The 27,723-nt window shown below is 37.1% G+C and overlaps 1 protein-coding gene across 3 annotated transcripts; it reads right to left on the bottom strand.

Annotated features, from left to right (window-relative positions):
• Positions 1 to 513: 513 nt before the first annotated feature.
• Positions 514 to 27,061, bottom strand: LOC140988724 (telomerase reverse transcriptase). Of its 3 annotated transcripts, none has more exons than XM_073457776.1 (13): positions 26,706 to 27,061; positions 25,384 to 25,461; positions 25,127 to 25,192; positions 24,873 to 25,041; positions 24,135 to 24,257; positions 23,760 to 24,010; positions 7,498 to 7,624; positions 6,938 to 7,082; positions 5,691 to 5,829; positions 3,480 to 4,751; positions 2,766 to 3,325; positions 1,252 to 1,524; positions 514 to 967 (listed from the first exon to the last, which is right to left on the bottom strand). In XM_073457776.1, the coding sequence occupies exons 1-13, from the start codon at positions 26,991 to 26,993 to the stop codon at positions 694 to 696; spliced, it is 3,765 nt and encodes a 1,254-aa protein (XP_073313877.1). In that variant the 5' UTR covers positions 26,994 to 27,061; the 3' UTR covers positions 514 to 693. The 3 variants fall into 3 exon arrangements, with proteins under 3 accessions (XP_073313877.1, XP_073313878.1, XP_073313879.1); XM_073457777.1 differs by lacking the exon at positions 26,706 to 27,061 and adding an exon at positions 26,062 to 26,618; XM_073457778.1 differs by lacking the exons at positions 5,691 to 5,829; positions 6,938 to 7,082; positions 7,498 to 7,624.
• Positions 27,062 to 27,723: the final 662 nt, after the last annotated feature.

The raw sequence follows: 27,723 nt of genomic DNA on the forward strand, positions 1-27,723 counted from the left end.
AACCACCGTCGCATTAGGTTGATGTCCAAATTTCTCCTATCCCCGCCTACCCAACTCCACAAGAGGCTCTAAGTGTCTATCCTCAAATTGCCAACGAAACCCCGTCTCGGCTATCGGGTTTCTATGAATTTTGGCATGGTCATACCGAGCCCGAGCCCCCTCATTCACAAATCGAGTTCTATCAAATGAAGAAGATGAGGAAGAGCCGGGATTACCTTTCAACTTCTTGGGAGCCATGGTAATATACGATGGAGATGGTAACCTGAGAGAAGATGCCAATTGAGTCCTCGAGTGCGAGCCACGCCGCTTGAAACCTTGAATTTAGGGATTTACGCTGCAAAAAAAACGAGAGGGGTGCGGATTAAGAGGGTTTGGGGGAAATTTTCGTGCAGAATAAGAAAGGGGAAAGAAGAGGGGTGAATTTATATGCAGTCGCGCCCGAGCGGTAAGATTTTACCGCCCGAGCGCCAACTGCACTGGAATTGATTCACGGGCAGAGGCGTTCGCGCTCGAGTCACTAGATTAGTATCCCATTTCACTAAACCAGGACCATGACCAAGCATAGTTCATGTTTGTCACGAAAAATATATACACTTACTGAGCTCTTTCGACTGCCTAACTTCAAAAACATGAGAGGTTTGACAATATGAGGCAAAAAATGCAAGTTAACAGTCACAATCATGGTACTGAAGGTCAATACTTGATGCTCCAAAGTGCAGATGAATGTGTATCATCGGTAGCGTAACTCAGATCCGAGGAAATGTTCTCTACTTTCTCAAGTGCCTTCAACTTACGTGTCAGATAATGAAAGAGCTTCTTGCAACGGGATTGCTTCTTCTTCACAACCCGACTATACGCGTGAAACCCAAGCCATAGTATTTCATTCTTTTTAATTTTGTATTTTGGACGAAAATCAATCTCAGATTCAAAGGTATACATCTTTCTCTTTATGAGCCTGTGCATGTACCTGGAAATTGGTAAATATGATGCCTTCAGTAAAATGATGATTGGGAACAGGAAAAAATCTAATGATTTAGTCAATACTCAATAAAAATGACTTAATATTTCTATTTTTTTCATTTTTTTGGGGTTAGTTGCCCTATATCTGGATTCGCCCCAAGTTGGAAATGCTTCACTTAGAGAGAAGTGAAGAAATATAAAACATGAATGAGTCCGAGAACAAGGTAGTGAGAATAGTTGCTGAATCCCTCAACAGAAGTAAACTAACGGCAATAATATATAAATCCATACCTCAAAGACGCATCGATAGAATTGATGAGGAATTTTGGGTGGAATTTAGGCACTGATGAGAGGTCCGAGATATAACAAAGGAATTTCATGGCACAAAGAAGAAAAACTTGGTAGATGTTAAGCCTAACCACAGCACTAGAATTGATGTTTGAATCATAGAATATTGGATGACATTTAGGTCGTAGATAATCACACAACTTTGCCTTCAGCTTACAACCCACTTTACCTTGACAGCTGACTGTTAGAGTCGAACTCAAATGAGAATTCAGGTACCTATTCAGCATATAAATTTACATTCAGTACATAGAAACAAAGGAGCATGAATGTACCTCAAAAAACTTTATCAATAAAAATCAGTTCTTTGATGTCTACCGATAGCGGTCTCATATTGCAAGTTTGACTATAATACAAAACAGGAAAAAAACATACAAGACCTTCCATTTTAATGTAACCGATGATAAACTGAGTTTTCAGTTCATGGAACATTGTTTTACATTAAACTCTTTCGCGGAATCGACGGAAAGCCTTATAAAATAAAATGAAGGGACACACAAACATAGTGATACTTGAAAAATGAAAACAAACACATAAACCATATAACTGTACCAGAAGATTATGATGCAAACATTGCTACCACTATCTAATAAATTCGGGAAATTTCTGAGTATCATTTGATATCTGCACGGGTGTGATGTTCTTAAAAGACGATAGTAGTCATGGCGTATCTCTTACCCAGTATACTGTAAATGTGTTTCATCTGTTGTGGTTACATGAATAGAAGAACAAAACTTGAGAGTTGGTTAAGTCCTCAGTAGGAAAGAAACATGTGGAGTGAACATGAATCCATATAGTAAGCATAATGCAGATAAATACATAGAGAGATACAAGGTAAGGTTGTTAGCTAAGGCCATACTCAAACCTATATTATTGATCACTTAGGAACCATTGCTCTAGTATTAAAGATGAATACCATTAGAATACTATTGTCATCATCAGCTAATTGTGGTTGGGAGTTGTAGCAGTTTGATGTCAAGATCGCTTTTTTGCATTAAGAAGTAGCATTAGGGAAGCTAACATGATTTTTTGGGGTTGAGGTGGCTCAATTTAAGCATGGCATTTTTATCTCCCAACAGAAGTATGTTACCGATCTCAAAAAAACAGGCAAGGCAGCATGCAAACCAGCAATCATTCTAATAGAGCCAAACCTTAAACTTGGAAAGGCTGAGGAAGAAGGTGTTAACGGACAGGGAAATATATCACGACCTACCTGGAAAACTCATTTACCTGTCTCATGCATGACCATACACAGCATATATACTGTTAGCGTGATTAGCCAGTTCATGCATGGCACAAAGGAAATTCATTCAGGAAACTTAAAAAATGTCGGTGCCTGAAAGGAGTCATGAACTTATTGACTGATAACTTAGACAAGTAGAATATAAGGATTATAAGGGAAAAAACATTTCATTTCATGCGTCTATCCCAGTAAATATCGACAGAATAAAAAACACGACCTCGTGTAGTCAGCCTGAATTTCCAACGTACTGCAGTTGATCAGAAGTCCACTCCAACGAAGAAATGAGACACCATCTTTGCCAACATGTAGCCTGTTTGACAGAAATCCTTGGCTGCTGTTCATATTAAAATTTAAACCATATTTCTCCTTGTTCATGTAGCAATTGTACTCACGAACTCCTCTTTCCAACCGGGAGAAGAACATAGAAGCCTGCTTCTTAGAAGTTGATATGAAAAGGAAGTCATCAATAAACCTAAGTAGAAGAGATTCAGAAGTTCGCGCAGATATTTCTTCAGTATGATTACCCTCTGAAATTAATGCACCACGGGTACCACTATCTCCAGAAATGTTCTCAAAAGATTTCTCAAGAAACGGAAAGATTACTTTCCTTTCCATATGTCCATAGTAAAATGAGCAAAGCAAAGTAGACAAAACACTTCCTTGAGGTATACCAACACGTTGTAAGTAAAATTTTTTGTCTAATTGCACCACATTATGCTTTATGTGCTCTTTCAAAAGTATGTTAAACTCTTCCTTCCTTATTTTTCGGCTAAATGCCTGAAAAAGTAGAGGAAAGAAAGTGATTACTACTCAAAGAGTGGTCCTAATCGAAAAATTAGAGAAAAGAAAGTGACATACTACTTAAAGAGTCTGATCCTAGTTCTAAGATAATTAATTCACAAAAGCCATTCTTCTGAGAAAATAACAATACCTTCTTAACAAAAATACTATCCGATGAATGGGCAGGAAGTCGTCGACTGATTTTTTCAGATTCAGAAACTACGCCTTGTTGTGATAGTACAAGACGCTGATGGACCTTCAAAGATTTTTTTGTGCAGATAACTTGAATATACTTTTCCAAAGTAAATTCATCGTAAGACATGACATCCTTCATAATATCGAGCAATTTATCCTGATTAAGAGAATCAAAAGCTTTTGACACATCCGAAACCACAAGGAATGCACCAGGAATGGGGGCAGGTCCATTTTTCAGATTAAACAAGAAAGGAACTAGTTTTCTGTGGACATCATTATAATCAAATACCGATGAACCCAGCTTATCCGATTCTATCGTCTGTATACCTTGTAGAACCACATGCAAATCGTGAAGGACACTATTTACCGACTTAAATGACTCAAATTTGACACTTCGCAGATTGTGACTTGCTGTTCTCCCAAAAGGTTGATCGAAGTGAATTCCAGGAAGCAGTGGACAATGTGGAATTTTGGAGGACGACTGAAGGTTTGCCAGAACCCTAAAACCTTTTCGCTTGGGACAAAGTCTGATCCTCGAGAAACCAAATGACCTTTTTCCTAAAATTTTTCTGGTGGAAGCATGATTTAGTTGACAATAACTCTGATCCTTTAGGCCTTTCTCTGCTTCTCTCAGCACTTTCTTCCAATAAGACTTTCGATAATATGATACCTCTTGCTTTTCATTCTCACTTTCTGTGACATAGAAGTTTGCTTGAACCACTGGCGATACTAGTTGCGTGAAAAGCCAAAACATCCAGCATTCCAAAATCTTGTGCCTAACAAGATCTGCTACAGCAAATTCACTGCATCCCTTATCCACATATCTAGACAACCATCTAGAATGACCCATCCCATTAAAGCTTAAGCCACAAGCAAAATGGTTGTTTGACAATAAAGGAAACTTTGATATTTTCAATTTGTGTGTACATTGCTTCAGCGAGAACTTCTCAAATTTTCGCAGCTGAATGAATTTCGATATGTTCTTCCTCAAAATTCTCCAATTAGAAGGGGTTCCAAGCAATTGTACAGGAACTATTCTCCGACAAATTGCCCAAATAAACGCTATAACCTGTTTCTTCAGACAATAACTCTTACTTGGCTCAACCAGATCATTAGTGGCTTCAGAAAACATCTTGCAACTTGCCTCAGTATCATCATGAGATGTCTGGCCTTTAATTTCACCCCCACAACATCCACTCGCAGCTATGCTCTTTCCATCATCATTTTCCTAAACCCACAAGCCAAAAGCACCACAATTAACAAATCATAATAAAAACAACATGATGAAGTTTAAATGGACCTCAATGATAATGTGCGAGTCACATGGGAAGGAAATGGAGGATTTAATCTTGATCCTCCTTTTAAAAAGGAAGAATAGAAAACTAGATCCTGCCATTAGTACGAACTCATTAAATTTGATAAATTGAGCATGCACAACATAATAAAGTTCATGTCCTGTTCAATCTGCTTAAAAGGAAAAGTAACAGCAAAAAGAATCCATCAAAGAGTCATGTACTAAAAATCTGAACTCGTTAAAATTTTCTCTGGCAATCAAGCTGAAGCAATATAAAAAAGGTGAGTGGAAATAAATTGATCAGCAATAGTAGCAGGAGTGAAAACGAACCGACCGGCTCGAAAAAATACTTAATTTGTATTCAAAATTAATGAATTCAAGCCAAACTCGAACATGTTCGAACTATTTCGAGTCGATCTCGAGCCCAAATTAGTTATTCCAATAGTTCGTGAACCACTCGTGAGCTTTAATTTTTATTAATATAATTATATATTAAATGAATATGTTTTGAGCTTTTATTTTCGAGTAGCTCACGAACCTATTAAAATATTTCGAGCCGAACTCGAACATTGATTCAAACCGAGTTAAAACCAAAAATATTAAATATTTCGAGCTTCGAACCGGACTTGAACTCGAATATATCTATTTTGAGTAAAATTCGAGCCCTAATTTTTTCTTTATGTTCAGATTGATTCAGTTAATTTACACCCCTACACCTAATACATGACTCTTCAGCTTGAGATCAGAATGATTCAAAGTTCAATAAAGCATTCTTTATGAAGTGCTCATTGTACGAAAAACATCAATTGGAAAAAGGAGACCTTTAAATTGTACAAGATAAACAAGGAAATATCCTCGATCATAAATACTGACCTGAGACATAGGTCCAGGACCCTTACTTGCACTTTCATAAAAGGCTGTGACGGAGCAGTGCTTGTCCAACAGCCTCAAATGTCGGCAATTACGAGTCTTACGAATTAGAATTTTGAGTAGCTTAATAAGATAGTGATACCTAGATGACAGGGTACAAGACATTAGATGGAACATCTGATAAGGGAGAGAGTTTTAAGGAATTCCAAATTACATTTGTGATCACAATCTAAAAGGATAATGTGTTGATAGATGACCAAGTGCAGTAACTTTTTCAATAAGGTCCTCCAAACAAAAATAAAATATTTAGTGCAATCTTCCCAACCAATAAAACTAAAGCAGGTATCAAAAGGAGAATGTAATTTGCCATGGGTAGATTTTTCTATTTTTGTTTTGGAAACAAACCAAAGGGGGGCACTTTAAAACCATTTATCATGTGCCTGGCCCATTCTCAAAATATAGCGGAAAAATTTTCCTATATTTTATACATGAGATATTTCTTTAATCTATAGAGGTGCTTTGACATTACTTCAGATGTTTCGAACCCATTACCAGAAAACAAATATGAATAAAATTATGAACAAGCTAGAACACGTAAAATAAGCATCAAGGAACATTTGGATTGAATATTTCAGCTTTAAAAGCAGAAACAAAAATGATCTTCCCCTCAAGTCAAAATATCCAGAAAAATTTCAAAGTAAGAAAATTAAACCTCAGCTGAGCTGTAATATAACAAATCTAATCAATTTTCCATATTTTGATACATCATAAGTGAAGAAACATAAGGGCCAACTCCTTGACAACAAATCACTGAATATCCAAGTTATGTTCTTACATAACATACATATCTAAAACGTACTGTAAGCATAAACGAGCTCAAAATTAGAAATCAGAATATTTAACATGATTCAGCATAATTGAATTTCAGCTGGTGGAGCTCTTACATCCCTGTGCACAGATAACATAATTCATTTCATTTTCCTCACACTTTGCACAAAACAGAGAACGTGATGAGAAATATGAACTTCATTTCAACAGTGAAATGTCAAGCTCTAGACTTTGACCAACAGTGAAATATCAAGCTCTAAACCTTGACCATCATGTCAAATATAGAGGCCAACAACAAAGTGTAAACTTTTATGGAATTATATCAAACTCAACCATACAACCAACACTTTAAAAAAAGGCAGGGAAAAAAATATGAGATCACATCAATCCATGAAAATAACATAACACTATTTGGTTCTTACAAACAGTCAGATTTGATAGGGTAACTGCTTTTGCTGTGAATACACTGCAGTGCTTGAGAATTCTTGTCCATGCCAGGAATTCCAAAGATATTATTGAAAAGAACAGTTGCTCCAAATTCATTGGGCTTCAACCTATTCAAAATGTCTGTTCACTGTTGAGGATGAAGTATAATCATTTTCAAAACAAACTGAAAGGTTTCTTAAAAAAAAACTGAAAGGAATAATATTGCACAGGAGAGTAATGCCAGCGTTCTAAAAGTTAGAGGTCTTTGGGTCAAGTGCAAATGGGATAATCTTACGGAAGCTGGAAGCTAAAGAAAGTAACAGTGAAGATTTAACAGCTAATTCAAGCCAACAAATGGGAAATCAAATTAATTGAATTTGAAAATTTCTAAATAACGATGAGCGCAAAGGTCGTAAGTTTCCATGGAAAACAAACATAATGCTGAATGCTTCACTATGATTCGGTGTATTAGGATACCAGATATAACAGATACAGGTATCTTCAGGTAAAAAACTCCTGGACTGGCTGGATATACAGCAATATATGATAAGGATACGCTTTTTGGGGAACACAGATGATGAATTCTCCAATCTATAGAAGATATTTCGCCTACGAATCTCAGCACTTTTTGCCAACTTTGGTAAATTTCGAAACACCAAACAACAAAAGCATTGTGACATGTTCTGCAAAAAGTCAACCAAAAAGCCTATCATTTGAAAGAAAAAATGAAATGCAATGAAACAAAAAAGATTGTGTATTGATGCAAAGGTAAAGTTACAAAAAATACAAAAAACCCGCTTTAAACATTCCACCATGTAGCTTAATAAACAAGCATGATCATCTTGTCCAAAAAGGTTTAAACAAGTTAACAACTTCCTTAAGCAAAAAATCACCACTTTGACAACAGCATTCACTCTGGAAGTTGATTTGTCCCTACTACCTTTAGTATTAAAAACATGAGCATTCTCAAGTAGAGGCAAAGACTCCTCGTTTCATATGATTAGTAATTAATAACATATTTAAATTTCCGAAAGAGAACTGTGAATAATGCTGAAGGAAAATGAAGAAGAAAGACTAAATTTTCTTTTTTATTCGTTTATAATTCATATATCAATACATCTTTAAATAGAAGAAAAGTGTACAAGTCCAAATCTCACAAAATAAAGAAATATTCTAATCCTAATAATTACCTTCCTAAATTTATGTCAATCAAATAATATTTAGACATATTTAATCTAATCAAATCATGCCTAATTTATCGACAATCTCAGTCAAGTTGGTGCAAAGATGTTCATCATGCACGACTTGTTAACTTTTGTTTCAAAGAGTTGTCTTGAAAGTCCCTTGGTCAAAACATCTTAAACTTGTAGCGTGGTTGGAACAAATGGAGAGCAAATAGTTCCGTCTTCTAGCTTTTCTTTTATAAAGTGTTTATCAATTTTGATGTGTTTCATTCTATCATGTAGAACTGGATTATGAACAATATAGATTCCAGCTTTGTTATCACAGTATAGCTTCATAGGAAGGCTTATTGGTCTCTTTAGTTCATCCAAAACTCTCTTTAACCAAAGAATCTCACATACTCCTTGAGCCAATGATCTAAATTCAACCTCGGAAGTACTTCTGGCTATAACACTTTGCTTCTTACTTCTCCAGGTTACCACGTTGGCCTACACAAATGTGCGATACCCTGAACTTGACTTTCGATCACTAGCTGAGCTTGTCCAGTCTGCATCTGTATATGCTTCAATATCTCTTTCCTCATTCTTTCTGAAGAAAAATCCCTTTCCAGGTGTTCTTTTTAAATACCTTGTGATTCGTTACACTGCATCAAGATGTTCTTCGTATGGAGAATGCATGAATTGACTGACCATGCTCATTGTGAAAGTAATGTCTGGGCAAGTATGAGACAAGTAAACTAGTCTCCCAACAAGTCTTCGATATTTTACTAAGTCTACCGGAATGTCATTTTTATATCTCCCAGCTTTGCATTCACTTCGACTGGAGTATCTGTTGTTCTGCACCTACTCATCCCAGTTTCCTTTAAGAGGTTGAGAATTTACTTTCTCTTGAGACACCAAAATACATGTTTTTGATCTTGCGATTGCCATTTCGAGAAAGTAGCTTAGCTGACCCAATTCTTTAATAGCGAATTCCTTGGCTAGGTTTGCTTTCGATCTGCTCATCTCTCCTATATCATCTACATTCAAGATTATGTCATCGACATAAACGATCAACACAGAAATCTTGCTTTCTTCGAAGTTTTTGTGAATAAAGTATGATCATATTGTCCTTGGGTATAGCCTTTGTCTTTCAACAAAATTTGTGAACCCCTTGAACCATGCTCTGGGTGATTGCTTCAGTCCATGGAGAGATTTTTTCAGCCTACACACTTTTGACTCAAACTGATCAGAAAATCCTAAGGGTGCCTCCATGTAGACCTCTTCTTCTAAATTACCATTTAGAAACGCATGCTTCACATCTAATTGATTTAGAGGTTAATCGAGATTTGCAGCCACTGATAACAAAATTCGAACTATGTTTAATTTAGCTACTTGATAAAATGTTTCAGGGTAGTTTACTTTGTAAGTTTGCGTAAAGCCTTTAGCAACCAAACGAGCCTTATATCGTTCTAGAGAACCATCTGAGTTGTACTTTATGGTGAATACCCACTTACATCCAACAATCGATTTACCATGAGGTAAGTTTCTTCTGCTAGGCGCTCACTTCCTCAAAAATTGCTTCTTTCCACTCAAGTGTCTTTAGAACTTCTTGAATATTATTTAAAATATTAACACTGTCGAGTTGTGAAACAAAAGTACAATGGGAAGGAGACAAATTTTTATGAGATACAAAATTCGAAAATGGGTGTTGTGCGCATGACCGAACTCCTTTCCTTAGGGCAATTGGAAGATCAACTTGACTAGAGGAATTTAACTCAACATACTGTAGGGCCCAAAAACCAGTACACGTAAACCCCATGCATGATTAAAATAATCTAATTATTTAATTAATATTTTATGTGATGCATGTTATGTGATAAATTATTTTAAACATATATACATATATATTTATTTGATTATGCAATTTAAGATTTTTTCATGAGTTTTTAGTTTTCATACGAATATTTTTTGATGCTGAACCGGGAAAAGAGACCGGAGACGATTAAGATATTAAAAAAATTTAAAAATAAATTTTATTTTAAATCAAGAAAATAGAATTTTAAAGGATTTTTAAATTTTAGCATTTAAGGGCTAAATTTAATTTATCGAGTGGGATAAAGGTATGTTAAGTATTTTAAATAGAAAAATTCGAAAATAAAGGATTTAAATACTTTCACTTGAAATACAATATTTTAATAATTATTTTTATGATTTAATTAATTAAATTAGGTAGTATTTAATTATGCGTAGAATTTATAATTTGTAGTACTCTTAATTTCAAAAATTGGAGGGTTTAATTAGTAATTTTAAAAGGAGATTTAATTAAATTAAACCCTAGTCATTATTTTATTTAAATACTAGTATGAGTCCTACCCTAACACTTCGCAAATCACACTTACACACACAACACACACATTGAACAACAAGAACACAAACAAAAACACATAGTTCGGCCGAAATTCTTCAAGCAAGGGTTGGATTTTTTTTATCTTCTTCCATCAGAAGCTATAGCCGAACACTCACACTACAACCCTTGATTAATTTAGCCATTTTTCAACCCATTAAACGCTATACTGTATTTTAATACAAATTATGCATGCAAATACATTGGTTTGATTATTTGTATGCTAGAACGTTGTTAAAATCGTTTCAATATATATTGCATGAACTTCAACGTTTTCTCGAGTTTTTTATTATCGTTTTCGTTGGACCGATCCTACTTGCTGCCACATATGGTTATGTTTTAGAGGGCGTTTAGATGTCATTAGGTGGCCCATGATGGGGCAAGAGGCTGCTAGACAGTAGGAAACAAAGCAAGCACACAACCGCACACATAGGGGTCAGGCCGCGGGTTTTCACGTCGGGGTGCTTGAAGGCTGGACCAGGGTGTGTGGCTAGGGTCTAGGCGGGGTCTTAGGGTCCCGGGGTAGGCCTGGTATGGGTTGGTTAGGGTCCGGTTGGGTGGAAATAGCTGCTGGGGTCATGAACATCAGCTTGCGCGCGTAGGGCTTAGGCGCGACTAGAGCTCACGTTTTTTGTGGTTTAATGGGCTGTGGTGCGTTATGGGCTGGAACAGGCCGGATCAGAGGCTTAAGTGATGTCTAAGGGTCAAGTCTAGGGCTTGGTTAGGGCTTGTTTCGAGTTAGAATCGATACAATGCGTACGAAACGCATAAGTGACATAGTGTCACGCTTTGGGCAGCTTGTGTCTATATTGTTTGTTAAGCATGGTACGGGATTTGGTTATGGTTCGGGGCTAGTTTAGGGCCGTGGGCAGTAGCTTAGGATGTGTTTTATGTGTGGGTCGAGTCCCGAATCGATTGGTCCGTCCTAAGTGGTTCTATTTAATTCGAGAGTCGTATGTGTCCGAATGAACCTTAGGGGCTGTTTTGGGTATAAATTTTAGTATTTTAGGGCAGCATGTCCAAGGACGATCCAACGAGGTTCACGATGTTGTATATGACGTGCAAAATAATTATTTTTGAGGTATGCGATTTGTCTTGTAGCCAAATTATGTTACGGGTGGGTCTAGAAGCCGAAGAACGTGTCTAAGGACCTTTCCGACCTCTTCGGAGGAATTATTTTATGTTAGGGAGTGGACATCCAGTCCAACAGTTGTGGTGATCCCTGCCGTCCCAGTACTGTGGTTTAGTTTGATACAACGATTTCTGTTATAGGCCACTTGTATTGAACAGAACTATACGCAAAATGATTTACGATTACGATTTCTATGACGAGCATGAAAATATTATTTTTATGAAATGTTTATGCAAGAAAGTCGCGTTATATATATTTATGCTGATATTTATTCTTATGTTATGCTATGCACGAGCTATGTTTAAATTGCATGGATTTTTATTACGTAGTACCTATTATCCACGGTTTATGCATGCTAAGTCATTAGGCTCACTAGACTTGATCGATGCAGATGATGTAGTTGAGGAAACGGGAGGCGGTGACTAGTGAGCAGGCTCGGGCCAGTGGGAGAGCAAACCCGAGAACCTTGTAGTTCACGAGTTTTTATTATGCACATTTCAAAACTATTTACTTTGTTTTTATTGTATTGGTTTTGGTGACTGGTATGCTGAACTTTTTATATTATGTTAAGACTTTTTCAAATTATGGTGGATGTTTTAAACTTGGGATTTTGATGGTTTTGGTATTTCAAATGATGGTGTTCTACTGTTAATTCTATTTTAGTATGAGTGGTGAACGTTAATTTATTTTACGAGTTATATTTATAATAATTTATTTAATAAGAAAATTTTAAATTTTTCCACAAATATTAAAGCAGTAGTATTTTAAGACATGGTTCGTCACACATACCATGGGTTCTATTATCAAGGATCTTTGAGTAATCATTGTTGGTCTCATATTTTGCCTCTGATCAGATTCTTGGTTTTGTTATGGACGATGTCTTTTTTTCTTTGAGCCCGACCTTCCCTTCTGTAAACAAGACCTTTGAACCGATTGTTACCCTTTTCTATCATGTCATTGTTTTGAAATGGCACAAGTTTAGGTTCTTCCTCGAAATAAAAGGTTAAGTTCGACTTGTTTAAACATTCATCTTGCACCCCTGAAGATGAGAATCGTAGTAAGATTGTCCTTCAAAAAATGTGATATCCAAGGACACCATTTTTTTTTTTTGAAATTAGATCAAAACATTTGTATCCTCTATGATTTGTAGGGTACCCAACAAAGATGCATTTAGAAATTTTGGATCAAGTTAAGAACGTCTTGGGTCATGATTGTGAACGAAGACAATGCTACCAAAAAACTTTAGGGGAATATTTGTGAAGAGTCGAGAGCGAGGGAAACAATTTCGAAAGGTTTTTATTGGAGTTTGAAAATTCAGTATCCTTGTTGGTAATAACTTCGAGGATATGCTTATTTTTTTCTTTCAGTTACTCCATTTTGTTGAGTGTGAATACAAGAACTTTGATAAACAATTTCCTTCTCACCAAAAAAGTTCCCTAGCAATTGATTGAAATATTCTTTCTCACTATTACTATGAAAAATTTTAATATGTAATTGAAATTGTGTTTGAACCATATTATAAAAGTTATTTCCAACGTCAAATTTATCTTTCAAAAGAAATATCCAAGTCATTCTAGTATGATCATCTATAAATGTGATAAACCAATGTTTTTCGGACAATGCTACTACCCTAGAGGACTCCAAATATTTTTTTTTTTTGATAAGAAACTTGAATATTAATTAATAAAAATAGATTGTTTACAAAAAGAGCGGATGAGTGATCCGCGTAGAATAATACACGAAACATTTTTCGTCAAGACATTACAAACTTCCAATCCCTAACTACATCTGATATGGCCAAATGACTGAAATTTTTGAGCCTTGTTATCGACGCCGCAACCCTGAATTTGAGCTTCTCCCATACTTTATCAACTGAAGCCGAAAAGTCGCTGAATATTCTGTCATTCCTCTCTAGCCATAATGTCCAGAATGTGAATTGAACGATCAAATACCAGAATGTCTTGATAGTTCTCCCCTTGTGAATTCCCGGCTCTATAATGAACATATCTTGTGCTCTTCTCGGAAAGATCCAACAAAATCTCAGCTCTTGCAGCACCTTAGACCAAATGCCTCTAGAGAAAGAACAATGAATCAGTAACTGATCTTGATTTTCTTCATGCTTATGACATAATGTGCACCAATGTGGGCTCAAAGCACAAGTCGGCCATCTTCTTTGCACCATGTCTGATGTCGGTAGTTTTCCCAAAACCACGATCCACGAGAAAATTTGAATTTTTTACGGGATAGGTACTTTCCATATGTGAGGATGATGAATGAAAACTGGGAAGTTTTGTAATGGAAAGAAAGACTCATAAAAAGATCGGACAGAGAACAATCCCAAAGAATCCCCCAACCATACCCTGAAATCATCTAAACCCAATTCTAATCTGACCATATCTAAGATTCCCACTAAAGTAACAAATTCCGCCAGCTCGGTATCATTCAGGTGTTTCCTAAAACGCACATCCCATCGATAATTTTGATTGACTCCTGACTCGACAACCTCTATAATATGACGAATTGGTCTATTGATCTTAGTGCAAATCCTAAACAGAGACGGAAAACGATCTTTGAAAGAAAGACTCCACCCCAAACATCCTCCCAAAACCTAATGAAATTATCCCCTCTCAAAACCGACCCACTCAACAGTTGAATTGCCGGGAAAGAACGGGAAATTTATTTCCAAGGGCTTCTGAAAGTCACGTTCCTGGCCAATCCCAAATCCCACCCATTATCTTGAAGACCATATATGCTTGTAACCACTTTTTTCCACAACGGTTCCTTTTCCTTTGTACCTCTCCAAAAATCACTATCTATCAAAGTAAATGGTGCTGATTTTTTATATGATTTTAATGGAAACACCGAGCGATGATCAAGATTCACATCTAAACGATGGACTTTAAAATAACTTAGGAAATAATTGTCTTAAATATTGAAAGTTTGGATGTCGACAATGCCATAATATATTATAATCTCACTCTCATGAGAAGTAGAAATCAAGTTGAAACAGGTCTTAAGGTCTTGGCAATGATCTTCTCCAAGGCTAAATCCTGAAATTCACAGTGAGAGGACCAAAAACAGCATGACAGTTTAGATCAAAGGTAAGTTTGCTGACAAATAACAGGTTATGTGATAAATAGGGAACATGCAAAGCATCTCTAAGGACAAGGAAATGAGAGACAACAACAGTTCGTTTCCTTGCGATAGTAGCAAATGATCCATCAACAATTTTAACCTTTTTATTCCCTACGCACGGTGTATATGAAGAGAAAAATTGTGATATGATATCCCTATCATATGGACGGTGGCACCTGAATCTAATATCCAAGAACCATTTGAGTTTGTGCTGGAGATAGAAGCTATAGGGAATATACCTGTCTGAGCTAAAGAGCAAGAATAATTAGAATTTCCAACAGTGTGAGATTGAGATTGAAGTATTTTATACAGGTGATCTATTTGATCCTTTGTGAAAGTAAGAGATTCAGAGGCTCCTTTAGTAGCTTTAAAGCTGCTACCTGACTTCTTTTTATAATTTTCTGGTTTGCCATGGATTTTCCAGCATGTCTCCACAAATGTGCCACGGTTTGTGGCATCTTTCACACCAGATTTTTGGCTTATCTCCTTCAAAGCTGGTTCCTTTGGTGACAAGGGCAGATCCCTCACTATCCACTATCTTTGGTTCTTCAATTCCTTTCAGCATCACTTGGCGTCGAGCCTCCTATCGACGGACTTCTGAAAAAGCTTCTCTAATGGCAGACAGAGGTTTTCTCCCAAGCATCCGTCCCCGAACTTCATCAAGCTCCTTATTTAAACCTGTCAAAAACACAAACACCCTGGTTCTCTTTAGGTTCTTTTTTATATCGAATACCATCATTGGAGTTTTCCCATTCCTCTTCTTCGAATAGATCTAGTTCCTGCCATACAGTCATCATTTCATTGCAATAGGCAGTAACATCTCGGTTTCCTTGATGCATTCTCCTCATTTGAATATTTAATTCGAACAGTTGAGAATGATTCTCCATATCAGATTAGGTTTCACGTACACCTTCCCGTATATCACGAGCTGTTGGTAAGAACATGAAAGGCATGCCAATGATCGGGTCCATAAGCTAGGCAGTCACCAAAGAATTTTCCGAGCACCATTGTTTCTATTTCGGATCATTTGAGTCTCGTGGCTTTATTTCTCCATTCAAATGTTCGAGTTTCCCTTTACCAACAATCACCAAGCACACAGATTGAGCCCATTCAAGGTAGTTTTTTCCATTGAATCTATGTATGGTGATTTGGAGGGAATCGGACATGGAGAAATTTGGATTTAGTCGGTTCCTCCTTCCAAGGATGGTGCGGTATAGCCAGTGTTCGACCCAGACGATTTTGAGCTTGCGCCAACCATAGCGGCTTTGAAATTCATGACCGAGAGCCGGTCTCTGATACCAAGTGAATAATGCGCCGAAAGAAAATGAAAGAAAAAAACTGAAATCTCTTTTTTATAATTTTAAAATTCAGATCTCAATACATCTTTGTACAAGTCCAAATCTCACAAAATAAGGAAATATTATCATCCTGATTATTACCTTCCTAAATTTATGTCAATCAGATAAAATCATGACATATTTAATCTAATCAAATCATGCCTATTTTATCGACAAGAACTTAGGAGAAGAGTTGTGTAATTTTATTCTATTTTCAGCTATCAAACAAAGCTCATTATCAGTCCTTCAAATTCATATTTTCCCATTTAAGAGGGAGTTTTACTTTAAATAGAGTTGACATGAAAACCAACACAATGAACCCAATGAGATCTGGTCATATTTTCTGTACCAACAATAGAATATTATCCTACCCTTATAAAATTTTGTTGATTGTTACGTGCCCCTCTGACAGTTTGGAGTGAAGATTTCGAGGAAAACACATATATAGGAAGATTCGATTGATAATATTAGGCCATAGTTTATCAATTATACTCCCTTTAAGGGGGAATCATTGGTGATGGCAGCATCTCTCATTCTAGTTATTAGGGGGAATCATTGCTAATAACTAGAATGAGAGATACTGCCATCACGAATGAGGGTACTTATGGAAATAAAATAATTAATACCTTAATTAAAGACGAACAAATTTTAAAGACTAAAAAGTCACTTAAATTAAATGGAATAGTATAAAATAAGAGAAAAGCATTTAGTAATGTTGAATAATCGAAGAACAATAATCAATTGCATGAACAAAGCAAAAACTTGGGATTTTGACTCAGTTATTCTTCATATCGATTTGATTAATAATATTACATCAAGTGATTGATGTCCAAACTTGGGATTTTAACTCAGTTATTCTTCATATCGATTTGATTAATAATAATCACTTGATGTCCAAACTTGGGATTTTAACTCAGTTATTCTTCATATCGATTTGATTAATAATAATCTAGACTGGAGAGAACTTCTGAATCTATTCATAACAGAATTAGCCCAAGATCAGCCTGGGGGATCAATAAGGTCAGGCAACTCAATAAGAATGTCCAAAAGTCATCACCGGTGTAAGAAAATTTGTAGAGAGAGAGATAATTCAAAAATGCTCTATTCCCCCCTTTTCCTTCGTTCCCGTCTTCTGACAAAGTTCGTCAACACTGGTTCTTGACTTTCCGGCGGCGTCGATTATTCATTCAGTCCGGCGCCGACCATTGGTCGCCGGCAACAGATTCGTTTTACTGGATCTCTTAATCTAGGGTTCTTTACATCACTATTTACGACTTTCTTTGAGGAAGGAAACTTTATGGCTGTCCGCTATTTAAGGAATCGCCGGTATGGAGATCACGAAGGCAGAACAACATCATGGGAAGAAACGATTAAGATAGAATTCAAAACCTTCACGCCGAGGCTAGGGAATGATGGTCGTTCTATATGGTGGGCTGAAAAAACTAGGAAATCTAATTACTTGATGGACTTCGAAGGAGAGGAGGCGTGTTGGTTCAATATCCGACTCAAGGAATACATTAATTCAACAATTACAGGTTCGGGCTCTCAACGCTTCAGAGGAAGGAATGCAGTCTTCATTATACAAAGTTTTGCCAACCACCGAGGAAGATATCTAGAGCTGTCAAAATTTAACAAGAGCGGCAGAAAACAGATTACCATTGTACCAAGTGGATTGAGAGCAGAAGGTTTGATTAACATTTCAATTGCACTGGATAAGCTGACGACAAGCAGGTACCAGAGGAGCTCAAATCAGAGCAATTTCAATCCTCGTGCTGCCCAGGTGATGCACAACACAACCATTCAAGCTAACAGAAATTTGACAAGGATCTCCAATGGTGGAAAGACGAGAAATGCGGAAGTAACTGATAAGCAGCGGGCCCAGCAAAAATGGGATGAGGCAATAGTAGTCACCAGAACTAAAGTCAACGATTCACGGCAGCGTATTGAAGGGGTCTTAAGGAATTCAACAAACAGAGTCAAACTCTTTCCGTTCCAGGCTAACAAAGCTCTATGGTGGCCTCCCACTGTGGATGAAGCTTCTTTTTATGTCAACCTGAAAAGGGGATTCTTTGACCTTGGAGTGACATTAATATTTGAAAGATGGTGAAAAGACATTGACACTCTGCACACGGTAGAAGCATGTTGCAACAGCTGGATTTATATATATGGATTACCTTGGGAGTTATGGTCCCCAGCATCATTTAATAGCATAGGTGATCAATGCGGGGGTTTGCTGGCCATTAGTGTTGACACATTACATTTCAGAGAACTCGGTGCGGCAAAGATAAAGGTGAAAGGAAATGAAGGAGGGTTTATTCAAACTAAGATGCAAGTTCAACTGCAAGGGAGCATTATAGAGATACGAATCCAGGTGGAAACTTTTGATCCTAATGGCTATGATAAGTATGAGAAGCAGACTTACGCTCAAGTAGTAGTGAATGGGAAGAAAATCTTAGCGGGGTGGGGGAACAATAATATTTACAGGACATTAGCAGAAGAGGAGGATATCACAAGCAATCGGGACAAACATAGAGATACTCAAGTAATTCAATCCGAACAAGGAACAAATTCCATACACGTCGGATCAGGAGGTAGAGCGCGCAGCATGGAGGATAACATGGAAGAGAAAAAGGGTGTAATATCTCCTACAGATGCGGATAATATCCCAACCATGGTTTCTGAACAAAAAAACCAAACATTCCAGGCAAAGGCAATCAAGATACTGAGAAACATTGATCCAAAAGAGTCAAACAAATTCAGATGTTCTTCTATTGGTTCATTGAATACAAACCAAGGCGATGAAAGTTTTAGCAGGGACGGATCGGAAAAGAATAACAAAAAAATTAACAAGCTTTGGCAAACTTATAGCAGAAAAAGAAATAAGGGTGCTACAGGAGATACCGAAGGAAAAAACTTATGGGGACAATTTGGAACAGACATTCATGACAGCGGAATTTGTGGGAAGATGGAAGCTGGTGACGCCGAAGGATCAGAGGAAATCTCAATTCAAGATTCACAAGATGAATAATTTGAAGAGGAATTTGATTCATCAGATACGGGTAGCATGGGCTACATCAGTTTGGAATTTCCAGAAAATGATGAAGAGGGGGTAACAGACTTGGACACATTGTTTTCATCACCAAAAGGAAAAAAAACTTTCACAAGTTCCAATTCATCAGAAGATCCAGCTCCTTCAGTGGGACAGGTTCTTGTACAAAATCATTCTATATTTACAATCCACTCTTTGTCTTTAACTGTTCTTTTACCATCACCTTTCACATATTTGGGTTTCAAGTATCAAAATTGCATGGAAAAAATGGCAGGAAGAGAAACATATATAAGTCCCATTCCTATTAACATATGTCTAGAGGTTTTCTAGGTGGGGGGTTAGAAAGAGTTGGTGGAAAGCCAGGTAACGGGACATGTACACTTACAAGGAATGTGATGGAGGAAAGGATAACGGAAGCAGGACAGGAGGCGGCAATTGAAAGAGTTGTCAGGTGTGGAAGAGGGGCTAAGACGTCAAATGGTAATTTAAAAAAGGAAATGTACAGACTTCAATGTGGTATAAATTACGAAAGAGGTTCTACTTCGAAGGGTCTCAGAGTAATCCGATGAAAATATTTTCTTGGAATATACGAGGTGGAGGGGCTGCGCGAAGAAGACAGTTGGTAAGAATGCTTATTCGCAAAGAAAAACCAGATATTGTTATAATACAGGAAACAAAACTTGAGATGGTGGACAGAAAATTTGTGGCTAGTGTGTGGAAGTCAAGATTCGTTGATTGGGTCAGTCTACCATCACTGGGAAGATCGGGGTGATTCTTGTGATGTGGGATCCACGAGAAGTTAAAGTCTGCAATAACCTAATTGGGGATTTCTCGGTGTCAATTGAAATAAGGTGGAATGAAGATATAACCTGGTGGTTTTCGGCAATATACGGACCAGTGAAACCAAGAAACAGAGAGTTATTTTGGGATGAAATAGCGGGCTTGAAATCGATCTGTGGGGTTAATTGGTGTTTAGGAGGAGACTTCAATGTTGTAAAGAATGTGGGAGAAAAAATTAATAGTCAATCCTCAAATACAAGCATGGCCTGCTTTGATGCTTTGATAGAAGAGCTGGAACTCGTAGATCCTCCATTGCGGAACGCTAAATTCACATGGTCTAACTGTAGAACGGAACCGATTTGTTGTCGGTTGGATAGATTTCTCTTCTCCAGGGGCTGGTCGACTATATTCCCTGAATTCAGACAAAATGTGCTACCAAGAATCACGTCTGATCATTGTCCTATTGTGCTTGATACCGCTAAGACACGTTGGGGGCCAGTACCTTTCAGATTTGAAAACGCGTGGATGACACATCCACAATTCAAAAAACTTGTCGATATTTGGTGGAACAAAGAGGGAAACCAAGGGTGGGAGGGATACAAATTCATGCACAAACTAAAGGTGTTAAAGGCTGAGGTCTCCAAATGGAAAGTGTTTGGGAACGTGGGAGTGAGAATTCAAGACTTAAGCGACAAGATTAAACAACTGGATAGGCGTGAGGCAGAGGGATTATGGTCGGGAGAGTTACACGCCGAAAGGAAGGAAGCAAAGTGTGAGCTGGAAGAATTGTCCTTCAAACAATTTCAACTCAACAGCCAAAAAGCAAAATGTTTATGGCTCAAAGATGGGGACCAGAATTCCCATTTTTTCCACTTTTTATTGAACAAAAGAAGGAACAGAGCACTGATAGATAGATTGGAATTAAATGACGGCAGAGTGATTACGGACAGAGGCCAAATTGAACAAGAAATTTTGGAATTCTATGCGGCTTTGTTCAGGAAGATGGGAAGTGATGGAGCGAATTTTGAGGAGGAAGGGAGAGGCCTTCACGGTATAGACTGGAATCCTATACAGAGGACATACGCAGATGAGTTGGAAAAACCATTTGACGAGGCAGAAATTAAGAAGGCTGTGTTCGAATGCGATGGTAATAAAGCTCCGGGACCGGATGGATTCACAATGGCATTTTTTCAGAAAAATTGGGATACAGTGAGGGAGGATTTGTTAAAGGTGTTTGCTGAATTTTTTAATAATGGGATTGTCAATAGAATCACGAATGAAACGTACATATGTATCATCCCAAAAATAAAATATGCAAGACGGATCAAAGATTTCAAACCAATCAGCTTGACTACGAGTTTGTACAAGATTTTGGCTAAGGTTTTGACTACGCGACTGAAAAAGGTCATGTGTGATACCATTGCGGAGAATCAGTCTGCTTGCATTAAAGGTATACAGATATTGTATTGTTGCCTCATAGCGAATGAAATTGTTGAGGAATATCGACGGAACAGAAAAAAGGGTTGGCTCCTCAAAATTGACTTGGAGAAAGCTTACGACAACGTCGACAGCCAATTTTTAGATTTTGTGATGTTTAAAAAAGGATTTGGAGATAGATGGAGGAGGTGGATAAGAGGATGTGTATCTAATGTGAACTTTTCGATTTTTATCAATGGAAAACCACGTGGGAAAATTAAAGGAGAGAGAGGATTACGACAAGGTGATCCATTATCACCATTTCTGTTCAATATTGTCGTTGATGTGCTGGGGAGGATGATAGACAAGGCAAGGGAGGATAAAAAGGTCAGGGGGCTTGAAGTTGGGAAACATAAAATTGAAATATCACATTTACAATTCGCGGATGATACCCTTTTCTTCGCAAAAACCAGAGAAGATGTGATGGCAATTGTGGATTTAATAAAACTATTTGGAACCAACTCAGGGCTGAAAATAAATTTGGGAAAAAGCGTGGTTTTGGGATTGACTTGCTTGGATGATAAAGTAGACGATATAGCAATAACTTGTGGGTGCAAAAAAGGAATCTGGCCAATCAAATATCTTGGATTACCTTTGGGAGGAAATCCCACAAAGCTGGATTTTTGGGAACCGGTTCTTTCTAAAATGCATACCAAATTAGCAAGCTGGAAAAAATCATTCCTATCAAGGGGGGGAAGATTCATCTTGATAAAATCAGTCTTATGCGCTATGCCATCATACTTCATGTCATTGTTTAAGGTTCCGAATAGTGTGGCAAACTCAATGGAAAAAATCATGAGGGACTTTCTATGGGATGGTGCTGACGGTGAAAACCATTGCCATGTGGTTAGATGGAAGCAAGTATGCAAACCAAAGGAAAAAGGAGGGTTGGGGATGGGAAATGTTTGTCTAAGGAATAGGGCTTTACTTGGTAAGTGGTGGTGGAGATGTTCGGTTGAAAAAGAATCATTGTGGAAAAAAGTGATTAGGAGTATATACAGTTTACAGGACAACGGGTGGGATTTGGGTTTGGCGGAGAAGGGGACATTCAGAAGCCCTTGGAAAAGTATATCTCGTTCCTACCAGGCTTTCCATCAAATAGTTAGGGGGGTGCCAAAACGAGGTAATTTAATTCGATTCTGGGAAGATGTTTGGGAGGGGGAGTTATCGTTTAAATTACGTTTTCCATCTTTGTTTCGAATTTCCAGTCTTGTTAACAAACCAATTAGTCATTTCGTACAAATCGTCATTCTTGGGGGTAGTTCAACTTTTATTTGGGATGTGAGATTTCGAAGAGATTTTACAGAGGGTGAGCTTCTTGAGTTTACAAATCTGTTGACAGTTTTAGATAGGGTCAAACTGCAGGAAGGGGCTAGTGACATTAGAGTGTGGTTGGGGGACGCTTCGGGGATTTTCTCGGTGAAATCTTTTTACGATTCTTTCTTTCAAAACTCTTGCTCTACATTTTTTAATTTTCACAAAAGCATTTGGAAAGTTCCGGTCCCACAGAAGATCAGGATTTTTTCATGGATCGTTACCTTGGGAAAGTTACCGACATGTGATTACGTGCAGAGAAGGTGGAAGAATTGTGCTTTACGACCACAGTGGTGTTGCCTATGTCGAAAACATGAAGAAAGTCAAGATCATATACTGTTACATTGTTCATTCGCAGCAGGTATTTGGAATAAAGTGCTAACAGAGCTGGAATTTCAATGGGCTGTGCCAAGACAAGCAAAAGATTTATTTCATGACAACTCGTGGTATCCGTTTGAGAGAAAATTCAGAGAGTTTTGGTTTATTATCATTCATGGCATATTGTGGACAATTTGGTTGGAAAGGAACAAGAGGATATTTGAAGATGTTTCGGAGTCAACTGATCAAGTGTGGGAGAGAGTTAAATTGAGGGTCGCCACTTGGACTGTCAATATTCTTCAATATTATCATCTAAGTGTCTCCGATATGTGTAGGGATTGGAAATTAGTATGGTCTTGAGTTTTGTGTTTTGTTGCGATTAAACAGGTTTATTCTAAAACTGTATTGTAAGATTGTAGCGGATTACTCATCCGCACATATGATGTAACTAATTCCTAAATTAATAAAGTTTGTTTCTTATCAAAAAAAAATAAGAATGTCCAATCATAAAGCTTACATAGAGATTGACACCTTATTTACACATATATTAATGTCCACCAGGCATTTGTCATTGCTATAGAGTAGTAGTTTAAGTAAATAGATTCTGCTATTAGAAAAGACCTAATTATTTCTGTTCATCAATACGAGAAAACTTGCATACAATTAAAAGGAATGAACTGTTTACTTTTGACAGAAACCAACATACGTACAGTTTCATCACTTTGAACTGAACTTGAGAAGATGGCCTTTTGAAGGCCTATGGATAAGCCATTGTTGTTGCTAAAATCTTCTTCACCGGGCATCATCAAAGAATAGGTTTCTTGAATGGCCAACTGTTTACGTTTTATTTGGCGCTGCCAGCGATACAGTCTTTTACGCTTCCGACAAGGTCCAACATTTGGTTTTGAGGTCCCCTCAGATTTTTTAAGTGTAAATTCTTCCTTAGAAGAACACCAAGATCCTGCAAGTTATGCATCTTGTTCGGCAAATTTTTTGAGAAAGTATTATTCTTGTCAATAACTACGAGATAAAGTTCTTTTTTTTTATTAGAAACGAACTACGAGATAAAGTTGAGTCAACCCTACCATGAGGTCCAAGACTATCAACATGCCTAATAGAGTTTGAAGAAGGCTCAACACCCAAAGAACGTGAGCAGAGCTGTTTCCCTACTATTGACTCATCTTCGTCGGCCTTTTTTCTCTTCTTCCCTAATCATAAAAATTGCTTGAACCGGATACACTTTACGAAAACCTTAAATAAATTGGCAATTCTCACAAAGTCAAGTAATACAAGTTCCAAAGACAATTTGAATGCAACAGACAATAAGAGTAGCAATGAAAAGAAGTGGGCTCAAGCTATTGACAAACATTTTCTGAAACAGTTAGTGTCAAGTTGAAAAGGCTAAAATGCTTTGAGACGGTGCTATACATTAAGGTGCTTTGATGTCAACGAATGATTAAGCAATTGCATAGTTACGATAACTGATGATTTGCATATATGCTGCCAACTTGGCTGTAAAGGTGGTTGTCAGAGACTCAGAATGATTCCAATTTGAAAAGAATTTAAATAAAATGCATAGTTTACTATAGAACTTCAAGATTTTTAGGTCTCCAAGGAAGTTTACAACATGGCCATCCCAGATCCGATAGCATATCTTGTAGGTTGAATCTAAAAATTAGCACAAACATCTTCCAGCTAAGTTTTCTGAAATGGGGTACAACTATGTTTATATGCAGTGTCATTTAACTCATGTAGCTTGTCAATCTAAGAAAACAAAATACATACGAGAAACCATTTCAAACAACGTAAGTCCAAAGCATTACCGCAATAGGTGAGTGGATGATTATGAGATTTTGACTCAGGCAAGGAACTAGACAACTTTAAGCTCAGGTCGCTGATAGGAAAACCAATTATTTGATGATGTTTATGTCGAGGCAGGGGCAAAAATAGTGAAGTGTACTTCAGTAAATACATCATCAGAGCATCTCCGACCTACGTAAATTGTAATTGGTACACCACCATGGTTGCAATATACAAAGCTAAAGAAAATACTGATAGAAACCATATAACTACTTACTCTTGTAAGGAGTAGAATCCATGCTGAGGACATTAATATATCAATGATTCCACTAGAGCGATTGGCCTGCCAGACATGAAATTCCTCAATGGGAATTCACGTACCATCAAGCTATCTTATGCATGATAATTAAAAATGGCATTTATATGTATACTTGGTTGATCTCCGAGATCCTCTCGATGAATTTTAGCATATGAAACTTCTACCGGTAATAGTATACTTGAATAGACTAATTTGTAAAAGTTATAAAAACTCACTTTGTCATACCCGCAGCAGATCAGATTTGAAGAAGATGGTTGTTCATACAATATCATTTCAATGGATCTTCTGACAATCTGACTCAGGAAGTACGATATTAGACTATAATACAACCAAAATCGTAAACTTCATTCCAATTGGTATATTGAAACTAAGATAATTGCTTTGGTAAGGCCCAGAGTTCCACTTACAAGCAAATTAAAACAGTTGTTTAAGTGGGTTCTATATTCTTATAAGCAACATTGATACATTTCCCTCTTGAAAGTGACATCACATTAGAACCATACTCACAACAGTAACATAAGAGTTATGTGTCCGAAAACAAAGAATATTCAGTTATATACTTATATATCTAAACTGAATAATATGTGCGTCCATGTGTCAAATCATGAATGCTTCCACAAATTGAAAGTGGGTGGTAATCTTTATGAATGTAAAATAATACCATTGATAAATGCAAGTACCAAGAGCCATAAGCTTTAAGGCAAATAATATATTAAATCAAGTAGTCTGAAAGAACCTTTTGTCACTAAAGGTAATTTGTAATATTCATGAATATGAGGTGCCCAAAAATCAAGTTTAAGGGTTCTTCAGATTTCAGAATGAGATAAGTTTAAATGTCATGCATATTTTAATGATCATGTGAATACTGATACAATGGTGGAAATCCAAATTACACGATGCCGTCTCTCTCTGTTGTAGGCATGCTCGACCACTTTTATGTATTATTAGTACATCGCTTGATCAGGTGCACACATAGTGTGTCCAAATCGGTGACTTGTACACTCTGATGTCTCCGCAATCTCAGATAAACTCCAGCTAAAAACATGTAAACTCGAGTATTGAACTGTGTAAAGGAATCATTTCAAAAGGACAGGAGTCATGATTCCACGATTTCCTTATCAAGTTTTTATTTTTTTCTTAAGGGTGGCTTTCAAGGTCATTCATCTTGTTCACCTCTAATTTTCCTAATAAATCTCCCATAGAAGTTCGTCCAGGCCATCCACCATGGTGCGTATATCTGTAACTTTCGACCAGTCAAGAAATTCCAAAGTACACAAGGATCTAGATATGCACGTCATGTTTGTAAATCTAACGGTTCACCATAGAAACTTCATACAGGTCCACTAAATGTTTAAACCCGGGCTGGAGGCACGACAACTATTACAAGAGAACGCAAAAAACACGAATCACGCCATGGCATAGCAAAAGCCTCCCTCTAAAAATCAACGAAACGAGAATAACTGGAGATACTTCACTATTCTCTTCATCTCTACAGTAAGAAGCACTGACAAACAAAGAAAGGCATGGAGAACAATACCTCTCGTTGCGGCCAACGGCAGTGAGGGTCAAACACCGGAATCAGAGGAGCATTTTCTGAAACAACAGCATAGCATCCAGTTAAGAGCTTACGGTACTCGGGAGGATCTTCGGGTCGAAGAATGAAGGACATTGCTTGGTCGCACATGCAACTGAGGCAGCGCCGCCCACGGCACCTGCATTCGGCCGGCGGTGGAGGGACCAAAGCTAAGATTGTTTCTGCTAGAGTGCGAGCACTGTTGTGGAACAGCCTCCACAGGACCTCCGGGACTCTCCTTTTCCTGGCCATCGGCGCGGAGGAGCAATGGAGAATTGAACAGTCGCTTTGGGGTGTGTCAGTGTACAGTAATCGCCATTATAGCTTTGGAGCTCCAACTTTTTTTACGAACACTGTTTATTGTTTGGCAAATTGTAAATAAATACCTAAATCATCATTTAAGTTTTATTCTCTTTTTTCTTACAAATTAGTTTAAACTTCATATTTTATTTTTAATATTATAAAATAATCTTTGAGCTCTTTAATCTGGGTATATAATTTTGTTATATCTATCAAACATGTTTTTATAGCATATAGCCTAAAAATATACAACTACACAAAGTTTCCACCTATATACCTCATTTAAATTAAATTTATTTTTTTTAATTTTTGTATTGTTCATTATGCTTCCATAAAATAAATTGAATGTTTTACCTATTTGATCGGAGTGCCACCGGGTTTTATATATTGCTCCTTAAAATCTAACCACATAGTCGCAACAAATTGTTCCTGACATAGATTCCTTCAACAGCACTTAACATAACTCTGTTTCATTTCATACTTTAGGTTATATAAAAAAGTAGTTCAATTTGAAAATAATACATAAGAAAGACAGTAAACCTTGGTCTTTTTATGCAAACATACAATTTATTAATAATGGTAATCTCATGTAGAGTATGAGGAACTTGCTTAACTACTTATAGTAGCCGAAATACAACACATAAATTTAAAAAAAAAATATTACAATTTATTTTAAAGAAAA

This window comes from Primulina huaijiensis, chromosome 11 (genome assembly GCF_012295235.1).
Source record: "Primulina huaijiensis isolate GDHJ02 chromosome 11, ASM1229523v2, whole genome shotgun sequence".
Taxonomy (NCBI): Eukaryota; Viridiplantae; Streptophyta; class Magnoliopsida; order Lamiales; family Gesneriaceae; genus Primulina; species Primulina huaijiensis.